The 16,234-nt window shown below is 44.9% G+C and overlaps 1 protein-coding gene across 1 annotated transcript in view; it reads left to right on the top strand.

Moving 5' to 3' along the window:
- Nucleotides 1–6,318: 6,318 nt before the first annotated feature.
- Nucleotides 6,319–16,234, top strand: part of LOC144732353 (phosphorylase b kinase regulatory subunit beta-like) — a 140,260-nt gene continuing 130,344 nt past the window's right edge. The window contains exon 1 of the mRNA XM_078613832.1: nucleotides 6,319–6,427. Within this exon, the coding sequence (XP_078469958.1) occupies nucleotides 6,379–6,427 (49 nt within the window). The 5' untranslated portion in view covers nucleotides 6,319–6,378. The remainder of the gene's footprint in view (nucleotides 6,428–16,234) is intronic.

The raw sequence follows: 16,234 nt of genomic DNA, 5'->3' as shown, positions 1-16,234 counted from the left end.
TGAGGCACAAGTAATCAAAAACGCAACACGTCCGTCAATAGCGGAGATAACTCTCTGCCATGAAGAAGGGCCATTGCCCAAAATGCTGCCAATTATATTCCATTTTAGGGCCACGGTGTTACGGTGGCTAGATGTCAACTCCCTTGTCTGGTATGCATAAGGTTCGTGAGTTCGATCCTGACCCTGACGCCTGTATATGTGGAGTTTCCATATTGTCCCCGTGGTCGCGTGGACATTTCTCCTTGTCCTCCCGGTTTTCCCCTCCGCATTTAGAATCAACATGCGTTTAGAATATTTGGCTGCAATATATGTCCACATGATAAACCACTTCGTTGAGCAATTTTTTATGGCCAGGTCGCTTCTGAAAAATAGCTACATAGCTCAGTGGGCCTTATCTGGTAAAATTAAGATAGTAAATATTCGTTGTTGACAAGTGTTACAGGAAATAATTAGTGGTTTGTTGTGTGTGTGTGTGTGAGCACACAGATTTATCATGTGTAAAAAAAAACACATTGAATGCAGCTTTTAGATGGGACCTCTGGAAGGGCCCAGCAACAGATGGCCGAATGTTGCCAGTCAAGTGCTCCTCCTCCTGATTTCACGTAATTTCTAATTTAATCTCTTTTTGGCCCCATTATACATGCCAGCCGTCCTTACCTGTGTCCATTAACGATCCAAGGATACGCGCTGCGGCCCGGAGGTCCTGGGAGACAGCAGCGCAAACGTCAGTGGTTAATCACCATTGTCGTCATACTCATATATTATTGTCAATCATCATTGGCGACATTATCATAATCAACGTCATCAGAATCATCTATTACTATTCTTCATCATGGGACCTCCTTTGCCAGTACCAAAATATGATAATAGGGTTTTCCCATTTTTTCTGGCAACAAAACAGCTGTGTTAAGATGTTAAAACACCAAACTGAAACCTTTTACAAGGAATCATGTCTGCAATAGGAGGTCCCATGATGTAGATGCTCAACCCGAGCTCTCATTACTCTGATAGTGGCATTGTTTTTGGGCTGAACGCCTTTTGGCGTCCTCTGGTCTAACACCTTTTGAGACGAAGCTCAAAAGAAAGCTGTCTCTGGTGTGGACCAATCAGTTTCAAGGACAGTGCATATATTATCAGAGTATGTTTTTTGTTTGCATTCTGACCACAAGCATTGTGGTTGTTGCAGACATGATTCCTTGTAAAAGGTTTCAGTTTGGTGTTTTAACATTTTAACACCTGTTTTGTTGCCAGAAAAAAGGGGAAAAATCTATTATCATACTATTCTTCATCATCATCCTGAATGTAAATTGTAAAAAAAAAAACTATCCGGTGTGCAACTGCGGTCACCCATAACAGAACCATGGAACGTATCACCACTCAACGCACGGTTCTCAAATACGAAGGAGGGTGACGATGATAGCAATGATGCACTACGCCGCCACCCTTGATACAATCACAATATCTCCGATTGGCACGGTTGGCTACGTGCGGTGTGAAAGAAGTTCTACATACATACATGCATACCTGGCTCAACCACCTGAATGCCAAATTATAGTTCTACGTTAATATCAGCCACATAGAGAAGAGATAATCATCATGACCATAATTATCCATTTATTATACTTATAAAACGCCGGTGGCTCCCTGGTCAAGTGGGCAGGGTGTGATTGCCTCTATATAGTGGCAGACGTTCCACAATCTTGTGGTGGGGGTAAGTCCATCCATAGTATAAACACTTGTGTTATGTTTATTGTATGAGACAACATTCCACATCATATTATCAACATCAGCCATTATAAATCCACTGCTAGATAAAGGACTCTCAAAGCCCTCCCATTGTGTCATGTTTCCTTGGATGCAATAGTCCACCTAGCATCTGCAAATGAACTGGTTTCATTGCTCCTTATCCATGGTGGGCGTACTTTTGGACATATTCAATTCCCTGGCTGCAACTCCGACATTATCCTACAGACTTTAGTAATTACACAAGGTATTTGTCAATTTTTTTCATCTCCAAATGATATGTTTTGTACTATTGTAGTGACATATAATGGGTCACTACGGCGCCTAGCGTCATCTACAGACAGAGAGAGGAATAGTGGGCATAGTAGCCCTCTCTGACAGCAGAATATATGATGTCATGGAAAGGTCCCTAGGGTTGGCAGAGTAGGGGGCAATTGAGGACAATCTTATGTTACAAAACAGTTCTGTTTAAAAAAAAACATCCCACTGTGATCCTATCTCAATATATTATATAAATAGGGGCTAATAGGATATGTATATTCATTTGTTTAGATGGAGGTACGAACGAATAGACTCCGTTGGGCAGGAAGGGAAAGGAGGGGAACGGTAAATGTGGAATTTTTCTTGCTCAGCACTGCTGAGCAACAAACGAGGTGTTGGGGAGCTGCCCTGGTGTAATTCGAAGGTCACTGGTTCAATTCGACATCCCAACTGTGAAAATTTAATTAAATCTGCACGTTTTTTAAAAATCTCCCGTGCCACTGTCCACCCAGCGGTATAAATAGGCGGACTACGGTTTGTTGATCGGCAGATTGTTGTATGGTGGGATAAAGTGTGGGTAGGCCAACTTCTTTCAATACGTCTGGTCAACATGGAAGTAGAAGCCACATACTCTAATGAGTTTGCTCTAGGGGAGGGCCTTCTGCCAGCAGTCACGTGAGCAATCGAAATGAGGGCCACATCTGGCCAAACTCTTTCACGCTGGGACGACGTCTGTAATTTGGTGGAAGTACCCACACTAGAAGTAATATTTATATTTACTGGAGGAATCTGATGAGCTTTGAAGCTTGTTTTCACGGACGTGTCCAGTAGTTTTCAAAGACCTGTCGATGGACTAGCTGTGGTGAACCCTTTTATACTGCTCGGTGGAGATTCCCACATTGTTGGACTTGTTGCTGAGAAAGATGGAATCAAGCCGGCGAACTCTGGGATTGTGTGCTGATTGCTACACCACCGTGGCAGCATCAATAACCTTAATACGCCAACAATGATGCCAATAATGAACTTAACTTTGCATTCTTTGGCAGGGTTCAGCCGGATTAAATGTGTCTGTCGGGACGTGCGTGCTTAGGTACCTCAAACCGTGCTTACGCCTTTTCATTTTCACTTGTATGTATTTTTTTCTCGTGTGTATCTATATATTATTTTAAGGCCACACTTTTATTTAGGAATGTGTTGACTTTAGTTTTCTTATTAATTGTGCTTGTGCACGATTAACAACGCAGCAGCAAGCAGCAGTGTCACCACATGCTCCACGTACATCTGCGTTTTACACAGAAACTACACGCCGTCGTTTTAAAAACTCAATCGCATTATGTTTTTTTGACGGCTGACGACGAGCTTGGCGGATTTATAGTTTTATTTGCCTCTGGAAGTGCGTGCGCGTGGTGAGATAGCGGAGTGTCTTAAAATTTCTCGCACATCTGTCCTCATTAATGCCGCGAAATGAAAAAAATGTCCCTAAGCTGTTCCGCGCAAAATTAATGAATCGCGATGCCGAGATTGTGTTCTTCATACGCGGAGTCTAATGGTGTCACCTCATAATTATGTACACGGAGCGAGAGCCGACGGTCAATTAAAGCCTAATGCGGGAGATCGATTCTGTTTTGTTTCTCTCATCCGACCATGAATCCTTGGGGCCTTAAAAGATAAAATATTGATTTAATTATAATTTAACTTCGCACCACTGCGCTATGAACCTCGCAACCTGAGTTCAGTTAAAGTCCACGGCTAACGTGGTTAAATGGCGCGCCGTAACCGACAGTAACAATTATAAAGTCACTTAAAATGGAGACGTTTTATCCACATCAAGGACCACACCTCTTTATATGTCCTGCAAAGAGTGTTTGTTGCGTGGTAATCAAAGCCAATAACATTTAATTTTTTTAGCTGATATTTATCTCAACTAATTTAAAAACCGAATGTATATATTTGGTCACCAAATTGAGACCCTTTATTCTGCACAGCTGAGAAACCGGTTTAACCACAGGCAACTCCAATCCAGATTCGAACTCCACATTTTGCGGTGACAAGCCCCTAGTGGCGGAAATTTGGTCGCTTGTGATGAAGGTTCGCGGTTCGACCCAGTCAAGCCTCCCTGGTTATCACTGCTGGTGTTTTAAAGATCCCCTGATGTCATTCCAAAAAAATGTAGGGCATTGTGTGTCGGTGTCGTTGTCTAAGTATGCTATACATGGAAATTTCATGCACAATTACTCAATTTGGATTACACACAGAAACGTCGCCTCCTACTGCAATACTTCTGAGGACTACACGAAACAGCGCCTTCTTTCGCGATGGCTCTGCTCTAAGATAATAATAGCGCGAATACGAAATGCGCTAGATCAGTGCTATTGTTATTATTGTCCCAGTGGTCGGGCAGGTTCAGTGCTCTGACACTGCATTACTCCCCCACACCCTCACCCCCCTACCAACAGAGCCATTCGGCCACCCTGGGCAAAATAGGTTTAATGTAGCTCGCCAAAAAATAAATTGGTTATATAACATTTTGTCAGATAAGACCTTAAAGTAGTTTTTATTCGCAGAAATGTGAAATTTCCCCCGATATGATCAAGAGCCATTACATGCAGAGTACTTATCACCATGCAGCCAGAGTTTATATATTCAACTCAAGTGACATTTCTTTAGGAGTAACAGTATTTTCACGAATAAATGTTATCTGGCATGAGTAAATATCTTCACGCGGGGCGTTTGGAAAAATCGTGGATGGGAGATAGTGGCGTCTTTATGGAAGTGTCACTGGGCAGGAGGATGTTAACTTTTATATTTTAATGTATCATTTAAACTCTGGCTCCAATACGTTGTGAAGTGGCTTTGTGTATGTGTAGTGAGTCCAATTGAGTCGCAGACGTTGTCCTTTTTAGAGGCAACACATTTATTTGTAACACGTAACACAAAGGGGTTAACTGCCCCTTCACCAGATACAGCCTAGGGTGGTGACCACCCAGCTAGCTGCTCTATACAGAGGCGTTACTGCTACGAAGGGACCTTCACTTCGGCTCTCCGACCACGTAGTTGCTTTTGTTGAACTGTAACTTTAGTTGATAGGCTCGGCTCGAGCCGTAACTTTAACCGTTCGTTTTACCTCGGCCATAGCCTTAATTTTGATACTGAACCCAAGTTGTAACCTCATCCCTATCCTTAACTTAACATTAGAATCCTAGACATAACTTTGGTCGCGGCTTTAACTTTAGACCCATAACTGATAAAGTCCAAACACCTCTGGCATTCATCTTAGCCCAAAACCAAACTTTTATATTATCACTAGCACTTATACAATCTTGACCTTCATCATATTTAAGGTTAGACCCCAATTCAAAATGTGATATATATTTTTTGTAAGGCATGTACCGTTAAGAATTGCACAAGCCCACACACATTTATTGACAGTTTAAATTACCATGAACCTGCGTATGTTATCTAATCCATGTGCTCCTCTTCCTGTCTCTCAATGTAATTGCAAACATTCAGCCTTTGTTCAATTCTCTTTTTGTTAAAGACCATGTTGTCCACTTTAAATCTATTCATGTGCAGGTGCTGCGTGGATTAGTATATCTCAGGATATTCAGAGGTGACTGTGGCTCGGGGAGGCCTTAATCCAGCACTGGATTGACCATGGCTGCTGTTGTTGATAAAATAAAATTTGTCTCATTTCAACCAGCCAGGTGGCTCAGTGGGTACTGACAGCACCTCGCAATCGGAAGGTTGTGGGTTAAAATACTGGTCAGTAGGGTCGATTGAGCCCATAATCACTCCGGGTTTGATCAAATGAGTACCACTTTATTTGGAAGTTAAAAGTGGTTGTCCTCTGTGGCATTTCCACCGCTGGCTCGGGACTGTCAACAGGCGATGAGCACCGCCTCAATTCTCACTTTAGCAAGAATGCATTTTAAATCAAGATTTAATCTCATGTCAAACCTTACATTCGACGTGGCCATAGCCTTGCCGCCTGCGCTGCTGTTTATTCTTCAAGTCCAATGCATTCGGTTGTGAACTTGATCCTTGTCCCAGGCCCTGCGGCAAGTTAGTTTATACCCCGAGCCACCCACGCGGCTGAGGAAACTCAAAACCCGGAGACTTTTTTAGGGAGGGGGGGTGGAATTGAAATAGCAGCTGCTGAGATGGCGTTGCCTTTAAATAGCTGTGGGCGACAGAGAGAAGGCTCGTTGTGTGTTGGGAGGGGTCTGGTGGGAGGGGAGTGGGGGCAGACAGCGTGGTAGGGGGTGGGAGAAGGGCTTGTACGTGGAGTGTGGGTGGGAGAGCGAGCGAGAGACTGAGAGAGAGAGGGAGGAAGAGAGTAAAGTGAGAGCAAGTGGACAGCGAACGGCCGCAGCTATGGATGATCACGTTGCTGAACGTCACAGGGCCAGATACAAGAGATCAGGTGGGAGATGGCACGCGTCTCTTGCGCGGGCAGCACACGAATCTTCTGCTGCTGATTCTGGCTCTAGCGCAAGGGGCCACTTTGATTTACAGGTCTTGTGTGTTTGTATGCACAGGACAGTGTTTGTATTGAGTGAAACCAGATCATAACTTTGAACGCGCCCGGTCTCTGCACACACACGCACACGCCTCGGAGGTTAAGCGGAGTTGAGCCCGCGGTTAGTACTTGAATTGGGAGACTTGAGTGCGAAAATCATGCTTAGGCTGCTGCGTAACTGGCCAGGAGGTGCGAAGTTTCACTGTTACCCTCCTGTTTGCGTGATGGGGTTTGTCCGGATACTCTTGTATTACTTCCTCGTGCCAATCGTTAAGTGGATTGGTCAAGCTTCCCAGTGTTGCAGAACTCTCTTGAAAAGCAGCCATGAGACTCGAGTGAGGCTTTCTTGAGTAAGTAGAGGGCGTCAAACAAATGGCATCACGAACAATAACTGACTGTTCTTCATTGATCCACTGATACAATGATGGCCTCCCCATGCCGTGTCGGCCATGAGGTTGTTTGACCATACTTCACCACGCTGGTCAGGCCGTGTTGGTGAAGGCAGGAAGCAGGACCAGTTGAGTTATTATTCGCAGCGGATATTAGCTGTGGAATTAAACTCAAGTAGCTGGGGTCATCATTCATCATTGCGCAGTATGCTAACCACTATACCACCACTCCGCCCTTACATCCAAGTATTGTAGATCAGTAGATCTCAGACTGTAGCCCCTAAACCGCTGATGAGTGGTCCGGACATTCCTCCAGGTGGTTCGCGGGCTGTGATGCAAACCGCAAGTTGATCCGGAAAAAATGACGTTTAACACTTTTGTTTTAGAAATTAACGAATATTTTACTCATGATATTTTTCTTAAAAATGAAGTGAGGTAAACTATACTAATTTAACTACCCTAATCATAAGATCTAAATGCCACCGCAAAAAAACACCTTACAACCGCGTTTAAAAGAAAAGTTTGTACGTTCCAGTAATATGAATAATGTTGTGATAGTGGCATTTACAGAGAAGTGAATGCGTTTTGTCAGCAGGGACGGGAGGCTGGGTGGTTTTCCGTGGGCCAAACAAAGTTTGAGAAACACCGCTCTAAACTCGAGGGTATTCTGAATGTTTCGGGAGCGCTATGGAAACAGGAACTGATCCGGCATAGGACCAGACATTGGGATAACCGATTTAGAAAGCCAGATCAGATTCCTGCCTGATCTGGTCAGATCTCATAAGCTAAGCAAGGTTCAGCCCGGAGAGTGCTTGGATGGGTGACCATAATGCAAAACACAGGTACTGTCGGCTGCTGTGGGGCTACGTTGTCGGTAGAGGGCAGGGCAGCGATATCCATTGTTGTACTGCACGATGCTGCAACATTTTATCCCCCTATTCGAACCAGCAATCACAATGCATGGTAAAGTATAGTCGAATTACCGCCACAACTCGCATAGCTTGACAAAAGGGCTGAGCCATGTACATTATTACTGCAGTATTCACCATTGCTGCAACCATAGCACTGCTATCACAAGCTCAGCACTTTTTGACGATGATATTGATGTTGCTGCTGCTGATGATGTTGGTAACTTTGCTGCTAGCGACTGCTCCTAATGCAGCAGCTGTTGCTGAGTCAATACTCTGGCCGGGACTTGAACTCACAACCCCCACAACTCTTGCAGCACACAGAGCCACCCGACCATCCCAATGACGTTTGGCTTTTGCAGACGACGAGAAATTAACATCGGCGAACGGTGGTGATGCAACGGGCTTGAATAAAACATGGCCCAGGTGAAAAATGCAGTGTGTGTGCGCGCGCGAGCGGTAATATCGTGTGAAGGTCACATTCGTCACCGGCAGTTTCTTGGCACATGAGATCGGAGATGTTTTCGCCACGACATTTGGGTGCCAGGGAGCAACAGAACCCAGTGGTGGTGGTTGGGGGTGGGGGTCATAGGGGTAAGTGCTGTTAGGGGCCGTCCATTGAGTACGTACGCAAAAATCTGTCAAAACTCGACCCCCCTCCCTGTACGCACGCGTACTTTTTACACCCCCCCCCCCGAATCCTAGAGAACGGCCGATATTTAATCCACACAGAAACGATCAAGGATTAATACTATTAACGTATTTAAGCAAACAGATAGTCCACCGCCGGACTATCTAACTCATTTGAAGGCCAATGTAGACAAATCATTATTATCGAGGCTTCACCCCCCCTCCTTTTCCTATGCGTACGTCCATTGTCAGTAGACCTCCATACGCAAGCGTACGCGTTTGGGTTAACCCCACTCCCCCCTCCATGCGTACGTACTAAATGGATTGCCCCTTAGCGAGCACCTATTATGGTTGCATCGTCACACAGGGGGCTCGGTGCGACTAACACCATGGCCAGGATGCCTTTGCACCCCGAGTACTGATCACACAATAAACCAGGTATTCATTTAAGACTGAGCGAACCTAGAGGAGGCCCAGAGCCGATTCAGACAACACATGCCATTCCATGTTATTTGTGGCCAGAAATTGAATCTGGGTTACCAAGTGGGAGAGCGGTGGCGCACGGGTTAGCGCACTCCACCATCGACCCGTCGACTTAAATTCCCAGCCACCGAATCATCAGTGGCGAACTTGTTTTAATACTTTCGTTGTGGTGGGACACTTTGTTAAAAATGAGAGCAACGCCAAGGAATGCTGTTGTTTGTAGTGTGTAAACATAGCGTGCACTCATGTTGTTGTAATAGCAGCGGCAGTGGTTTTGTCTCTGTGTATTGTTGTGTAAGCCAAATTATTTTTTTTATCTTGATTTAGATTCAGGGTACAGTCTTCATTTTGCCAGATGGGCGGCACTGTTGATGAGGTGATTGAATCACAATTGGAAGGTTGTTAAGAGTTCAAACCCTGGTCAGGGTTAAACTCAGCCGATCATCGTGGGGGGGGGTCTACAATGTGGCTGTCTTGCGGATGGATGGACTGGCCACCATCATACGAATGTGGAATTTCCACAAACGGATTCAGGACCGACAATAGTTACGAGTACCACCCAGGGTCGCCACGGTGGCGAGATGTTGTTTTTCTCGCCCTGGTATACAGGAGGTCGTGGGTTCGATCCTGATCCAGACCCTGACGCCAGCTGTATATTTGGAGTTTGCGTGTCTCTCTCCACGTGGTCACGTGAATTTTTCTCCGGGTCTTCTGGTTTTTCCCTCCACATTTATAATCAACACGCGTCCATATGATTTGGCTGCTATACATTTCCACATGATATCAGCCAATTCGTTGAGCTATCATTTGTGGCAAGGTCACTTCGAAAAAATCTAAGTGGGCTCTACCTGGTAAAATAACAAATAGTAAAAATTGTAAATGATCTTTACAAAGTAGATTCCAGTACTTGCGGTGGTCGGAAAGCCAAGGCATTGCAATAAAGTATGCAACATCGTATATTCTTGAATTATGATGGAGCGGTGGTGCAGTGGTTGGCACACTGCACTATAAACCCAGCCACCTGAGTTGTTGGGTTCCTGGCCACGGCTAACATCAATGAGGCAGTGATACCCGTGTATGAGCTGATAACACTGTGTAACAAAAACATGTTTTTTGTTCCTGGGTAGTAAGTGTTATTTTCTAATTGCTTATGCCTCGAAAGTAAAGAAAATGGCTATTATTCTCCACAAACTTTGCTTTTGTGACCAGGACAGTGATATTTTTAAATTTACCTATGTTCAATGAGAAAACGTGTGCATTTGTGTCATTCCTTCACATAAAGTCCCGGTCACAAAAGCAAAGTTTGTGGGGAATAATAGCCATCTTTCATTCTTTTGAGGGCAAAGCAATTAGAAAATGACACTTACTACCCAGGAACAAAAATCGTGTTACGTCGTGTAATTATACACTCCAGTGTACAGTATACAATGCCGATAGTTGCCACGGAAACCCGTCACCCCCTCTGCTCACGGGATGTGCAGGGCTCGCATGGAACCCGCGACGTTGCGTGTTTACTGAGCTGTTCCGTCGTTTCTCGTTAAGTGTTCCGTCTCCGCAGGAACTTGTCCGCGATTTCAAGCACAGCAAGTGGTGCTTGTACGACAGGATCTTTTTTTATCCGAACCAGTCCCGGGAACCTGATCCCTTAACCGATCCGCACTGACCAGCGTGGTGAAGTATGGTGAAATAAAGCCCACACGGCCGACACGGCGTGGTGGAGAAACCATCTGGCAGTGGATCGAGAAAGGCCTGCAAATAATTATAATCTGCATTCTAATAAAAGCATCAAAATGACCACAAATGCCGTCCAAGGCAACCACTTAATCAGTACAGTACACAATCTAAACATGTCATTGTGAAAGGGGCACCAACACGGATCTTTGCGGTTTCTGTGAAAGAGCTTTATAGCTCATCGGATTCCTCCAGGATTAACATTCTCATTCTGAGAAAGGCCTCTTCTCCCGAATCTCCTCCTTTGTCTCCCCATCCCTCGCTATAAACATCTCGCCTCTTCCCCGCCACTGGGGTCGCCTCCCCGACCCCCGATCCGCTTCTATTGGCGGGACCCCCTCGCTCCTTATCCCTGCGAGCGTGACCCCTCGTCCTCCACGTGACCCCTCGCCCTCTACGTGACTCCTCGTCATCCACGTGACCCCTCGCCCTCTACGTGACCCCTCGTCCTCCACGTGACCTCTCGTCCTCCACGTGACCCCTCGCCCTCCACGTGACCCCTCGCCCTCCACGTGACCCCTCATCCTCCACGCGACCCCTCGCCGTCCACGTGACCCCTCGTCCTCCACGTGACCCCTCGTCCTCTACGTGACCCCTCGTTCGTCCTCTACGTGACCCCTACACCGCTCAGCCCCAACGTGCTCCCCACCAACGCCACAGTTTCATAATAAAGTTAGATGCACAACAAGCTGCTGACTTGCTTAACAAACTTTATAATGTACGTATAATTATATTCTCGGTTCTTTCGGTAAAGTCACGTAGAAGGGAAATAATACAATAATACAAATATAAAACAATAAAAGTACGTATCATTGTTAAGAATGTTTCTTTTTGGCTTGTTTTTGTTTCTGGTTGCCGCGCCACTGCCGGCCTCCCACTGTACGCGGCAGCTCTGGTTTCACCAGAGCCCGAGTTGGGAACCACTCCTCTCTCTTTTTTTACGATCAGAGGAAACAAGAAGATGCTCGGTGTAGTCGGCACTTTGCTTCGTTCATCATTTCGTTTTTTTTATGCTTTGCTTCATGTAACCCCCCCCCCCCCTATTTTTTTATTAAATATTTCACAGTGTCTCCTCTCTCAGTGTCTCTCGACTTCACTCCTTCATCTCCTCTCTCTCAGTGTATCCTCTCTCAGTGTATCTCCCCGTGTGTCTCTCCCCTTCACTTCTCCATCTCCTTTCAGTGTCTCTCCTCGTGTGTCTCTCTCAGTGTCTCTCCCCTTCACTCCATCTCCTCTCTCTCAGTGTCTCTCCCCGTGTGTCTCTCTCAGTGTCTCTCCCCTTCACTCCATCTCCTTTCTCTCAATATCTCTCCCCGTGTGTCTCTCTCAGTGTCTCTCCCCTTCACTCCATCTCCCCTCTCTCAGTGTTTCTCCCGTGTGTCTCTCTCAGTGTCTCTCCCCTTCACTCCATCTCCTTTCTCTCAATATCTCTCCCCGTGTGTCTCTCTCAGTGTCTCTCCCCCTAACTTATCCATCTCCCCTCTCTCCCCCAGATCATTTTTACACGACGTCCATTCCTAAACCCCTCCTGGGGTTGCCACCTCAGAGGTATAAAAACTAAATCCGGGACATCATGTGGCAATAGGGCCACCACTTGTTCCGCTCTAGACCAAAACCCAGACATTTCTCAGCATTGGGTGTACTATCAAAACTGTGCACAATACTGTCACAAAGTGCAATTCGACAACGCCGGTATCAGACCTCGGTACAAATCAATAATTGCCACCGAACACAGACGCCAAGTCCTGAACTGTCCGGGTCGAACCCAGCAGGGTTGCCACCTATCCGGGTTTGACTTGGACAGAAGAGTGGAGAGAGTATCTTAAAATACCAAAAGAGGTGAGAGCTGCATGTAAAATGCATTGCCTTGAGTGGCGCATTCATGTCATTATTATGATGTCCTAGGAATGTAATGTAACATTACAGGGAAGACGTAGAGGTTCCCCAGGAAAGCAGCCTAACAAGATAACGACCCTGGGAAACCCTGAACAGGTGGCAAGCGTACCCACCACTTACGATCGTCGGTTGTAAGCGGTGTTCATTAGTGGTGTTGATTAAGTGGTGTTAATTGAGACTAGGTGGTGCTAATAAGGATAGACTGAGCTGTCAGTCACATATATCAAAAACCACCATAGATTAGTCTGTTAATGATAAGTGATTAAAGATCCTATCAGATACTGTAACACTTTGTAAAACTCTTATCGCATAGAGGTCAGTGGGTGGCGGTTCAGTGGTTTGTGCACTGGGCTGCCAAGCCAACCTCCCGGTTAGTCTGGCTAACATCAGTGGGGAGTGATATCTGAACCGGCCTTGGCATCCCCCCCTCTTCCTCCCTTCATCGAGCAGTGCTGTGAAATGTTTCGTAATGTCTAAGGACATCGCCGAACATTGGTCTGTATTCTAAACACCCAATAGGACACTAGTGTATTTTATTGACTCAAATTCCCATAAAAGGCCAGTCTTTCCATATGTTATCTAATGATCCATTCAGCGAGTCGGCAAATCAATTGTCAAAGACCCCATCATATACCAGTGTTAATCTGTTGCCTAAAGATCCCATCAGAGACTGCTCTGTCTGTTGAGAGGCCTCATCAGAGACTGGTCTCCCTGTCAATTACCTATAAACCCCTATCAAAAAGTGGTCTGTCAGTTGTCCAAAGAAGCAGAGAGGGAACACAAGGGTTGAACCCAAGACTAAGTTGATACTGACTGTTTCCTGAGATAGACATTAGAATCAGAATATTTATACATACTTGAGGAATCCGATGAGCTATAAAACGTTACAACAACAATCAATACACGAACACTATATGAGTGCATAGTATTGGAAAGGGAAGAAAATCACTTTTGAATATATACGAATAAAACTAAACAATGTTTTATCTTACCAGGTAAATACCACTGAGCTAATAGCTTATTTTTCAGAAGCGACTTGGCCACAAATGATAGCTCAACGAAGTGGCTTATCACGTGGACATTTATAGCAGCAAAATTATCTAAACGCACGTTTCTAAACGACATAAGCCCCTGCCGAGTCACCCAGATCTGTCTGAATTAGTTTGCGCTCATTGACTATCACCCATTCACAATTTGATATAATCTTTTACTATGGATTTAAGTGTTTTGCTTGATTCTGGTAATTCAGTTTTTTTTATTTATTAACTGCTATATGTAACACAAATCTAGGAATGAATATAATTATCTAAAAATATTTATATCGCAGTATGAATCGCAATTGCATGATGCACAGTGATTTAATGTTATGGAAAGTACTGCGACTGTTGTAGGCAGGATCGATATCTGCGTTACTATACGGATCAGAGAGGTCAACTTACACGAAGCATATAATCGTTATCGGCCATGCTCAATCCACCGTTGGATGAAGGCCTCCCCAAACCACAAGCACCTGCACATCAACCGAGTTCATCACTCCCTAGCGAACACGTTCCAGTCCTTCCCTTCAATCCACAATCGATGACTTCGTATTTATGTGAATTTCTTTAATGTCCTCTTCGGAGGTGGAGCAGTGGTTTCCGCCCTGCACTATGAACCCAGCGAACCTAAGTTGGATTCTCAGCCATGGCTAACATCTGTGGAGAGTGATATTTGAGCCAGTGCTGGGCACTCTCCCGCCCATCCCTCACCAACCTGCATTGACAATCGTGAAGATTGTCAACTGCCATAACCGATACAACATTACAAGGCCTTCATCCAGCAGTGGATTGACAAAAGTCTATGAATAAAATGCTATTGACATTAAGCTAATAGAACGCAAGACAATAATTAATCGATTTTTTAAACGAATCGTGAGTCTAAACCATGACCTTTCATCGAGTCACAGTGAAGAAGGGATACATCATTACATGGTTTAGCTTCTGTTCTTTGCGAATAGGCCCTGGTAATTTCAAGGCAGGATAAAGTAAACAAATTGGAAGTTCAGTAGGGAATGCTGCAAGAGAGCGTCGTAGATTAAGGCAGACACATGGGATGCATAGGTGGAGCAAGTGTGCATGATATGGAGGGCACGTCACAAAGACAGACCTTGGAGTGGTACACAGAGGTTGGCAACCGAAGGTAGGATCCAAAACTAGGTTGTGGTGGTGATACTCAAAGAGTGGTCCTACAAGTCGACTGTGTGACAAGGGGAAGACATCTAGCCAAATCCAGAGACACTGTAATAGCAGTCCATATCAAAAGGCTTTGTAACAGGGATCAGCAACCTGCCGCTCTGGAGCCGTGTACGGCTCTTTAAGGACTGCTTCGTGACGTTACTTATTAAGGACCACCATCTCGTATTCAAATTGCATTGCAGCTCTTGTAATATTGAGGTTTTTTTTTTTACAGAATAAAAAAAATGGCTTTTGTCTTTTTGGTTGCCTACCCCCGTTCTAGTGGAAGGAAGCGATTGGGGGTGGGTACTGAATTGGAGACGATGATAACCCCTTGACCGTGATCGTGAATACTTTATTTTCAGGTGGATTCCGACGCATGTGTTTGGCTAATTCATTGTTGGATTTAGTTTGTTATTGCGTGCGGGAAAAATCTGAGACGACTGGATAACACTCGCACTTTTGGGAGAATAACACTAAAAAAACCATGCCGATAGGGTTTTTAGCAGCATACTTAATGTAGCTCCTCCTCCAGGCAACTTGCTGTCTTGAAGGTCGGCGTTTCATAAGTGTTTTTGAGCCACAGACTCCCCAACTCCCCCGCTCCGTGGATTACTAACAGACATCCTGCATTGCAATCATGGCCGACCCAAACACAATACGTAATAAATATCCACATGGGTGTTTGTAATGCGTGTATAGTAATGTATGCTGCCTTCAAACTTTTACAACTTTTATTACGAACATGTGTTGTTTATTTATCTGTGCGAGTAGTGGCAGCAGCGGTGGTGAGATTGATTCAGAGGATTCATGATTCATGAATTCATGCTATGAAAGTAATATGTGCCACAAAGAGATGTATTTCATCATATTATGAAGAAATGTCAGTCAGCAGAGTAGGGGCGCAGCTACTGCGTGTGGCTAAGAGAGACACTCACTACATGTCTAGATGTAGCTAAGAGACACTCACTACATGTCTAGATGTAGCTAAGAGACACTCACTACATATCTAGATGTAGCTAAGAGACACTCACTACATGTCTAGATGTAGCTAAGAGACACCCACTACATGTCTAGATGTGACTAAGAGACACTCACTACATGTCTAGATGTAGCTAAGAGACACCCACTACATGTCTAGATGTAGCTATAAGACACCCACTACATGTCTAAATGTGGCTAAGAGACACTCACTACATGTCTAGATGTAGCTAAGAGACACTCACTACATGTCTAGATGTAGCTAAGAGACACTCACTACATGTCTAGATGTGGCTAAGAGACACTAACAACATGTCTAGATGTGGCTAAGAGACACCCACTACATGTCTAGATGTAGCTAAGAGACACCCACTACATGTCTAGATGTAGCTAAGAGACACCCACTACATGTCTAGATGTGACTAAGAGACACTCACTACATGTCTAGATGTAGCTAAGAGACACCCACTACATGTCTAG

Source organism: Lampetra planeri, chromosome 42, assembly GCF_965212315.1.
Source record: "Lampetra planeri chromosome 42, kcLamPlan1.2.h2, whole genome shotgun sequence".
In the NCBI taxonomy this organism is placed as follows: domain Eukaryota; kingdom Metazoa; phylum Chordata; class Hyperoartia; order Petromyzontiformes; family Petromyzontidae; genus Lampetra; species Lampetra planeri.
The sequence above is the reverse complement of the archived record's forward strand: the minus strand, read 5'-3'. Positions and strand labels throughout refer to the sequence as shown.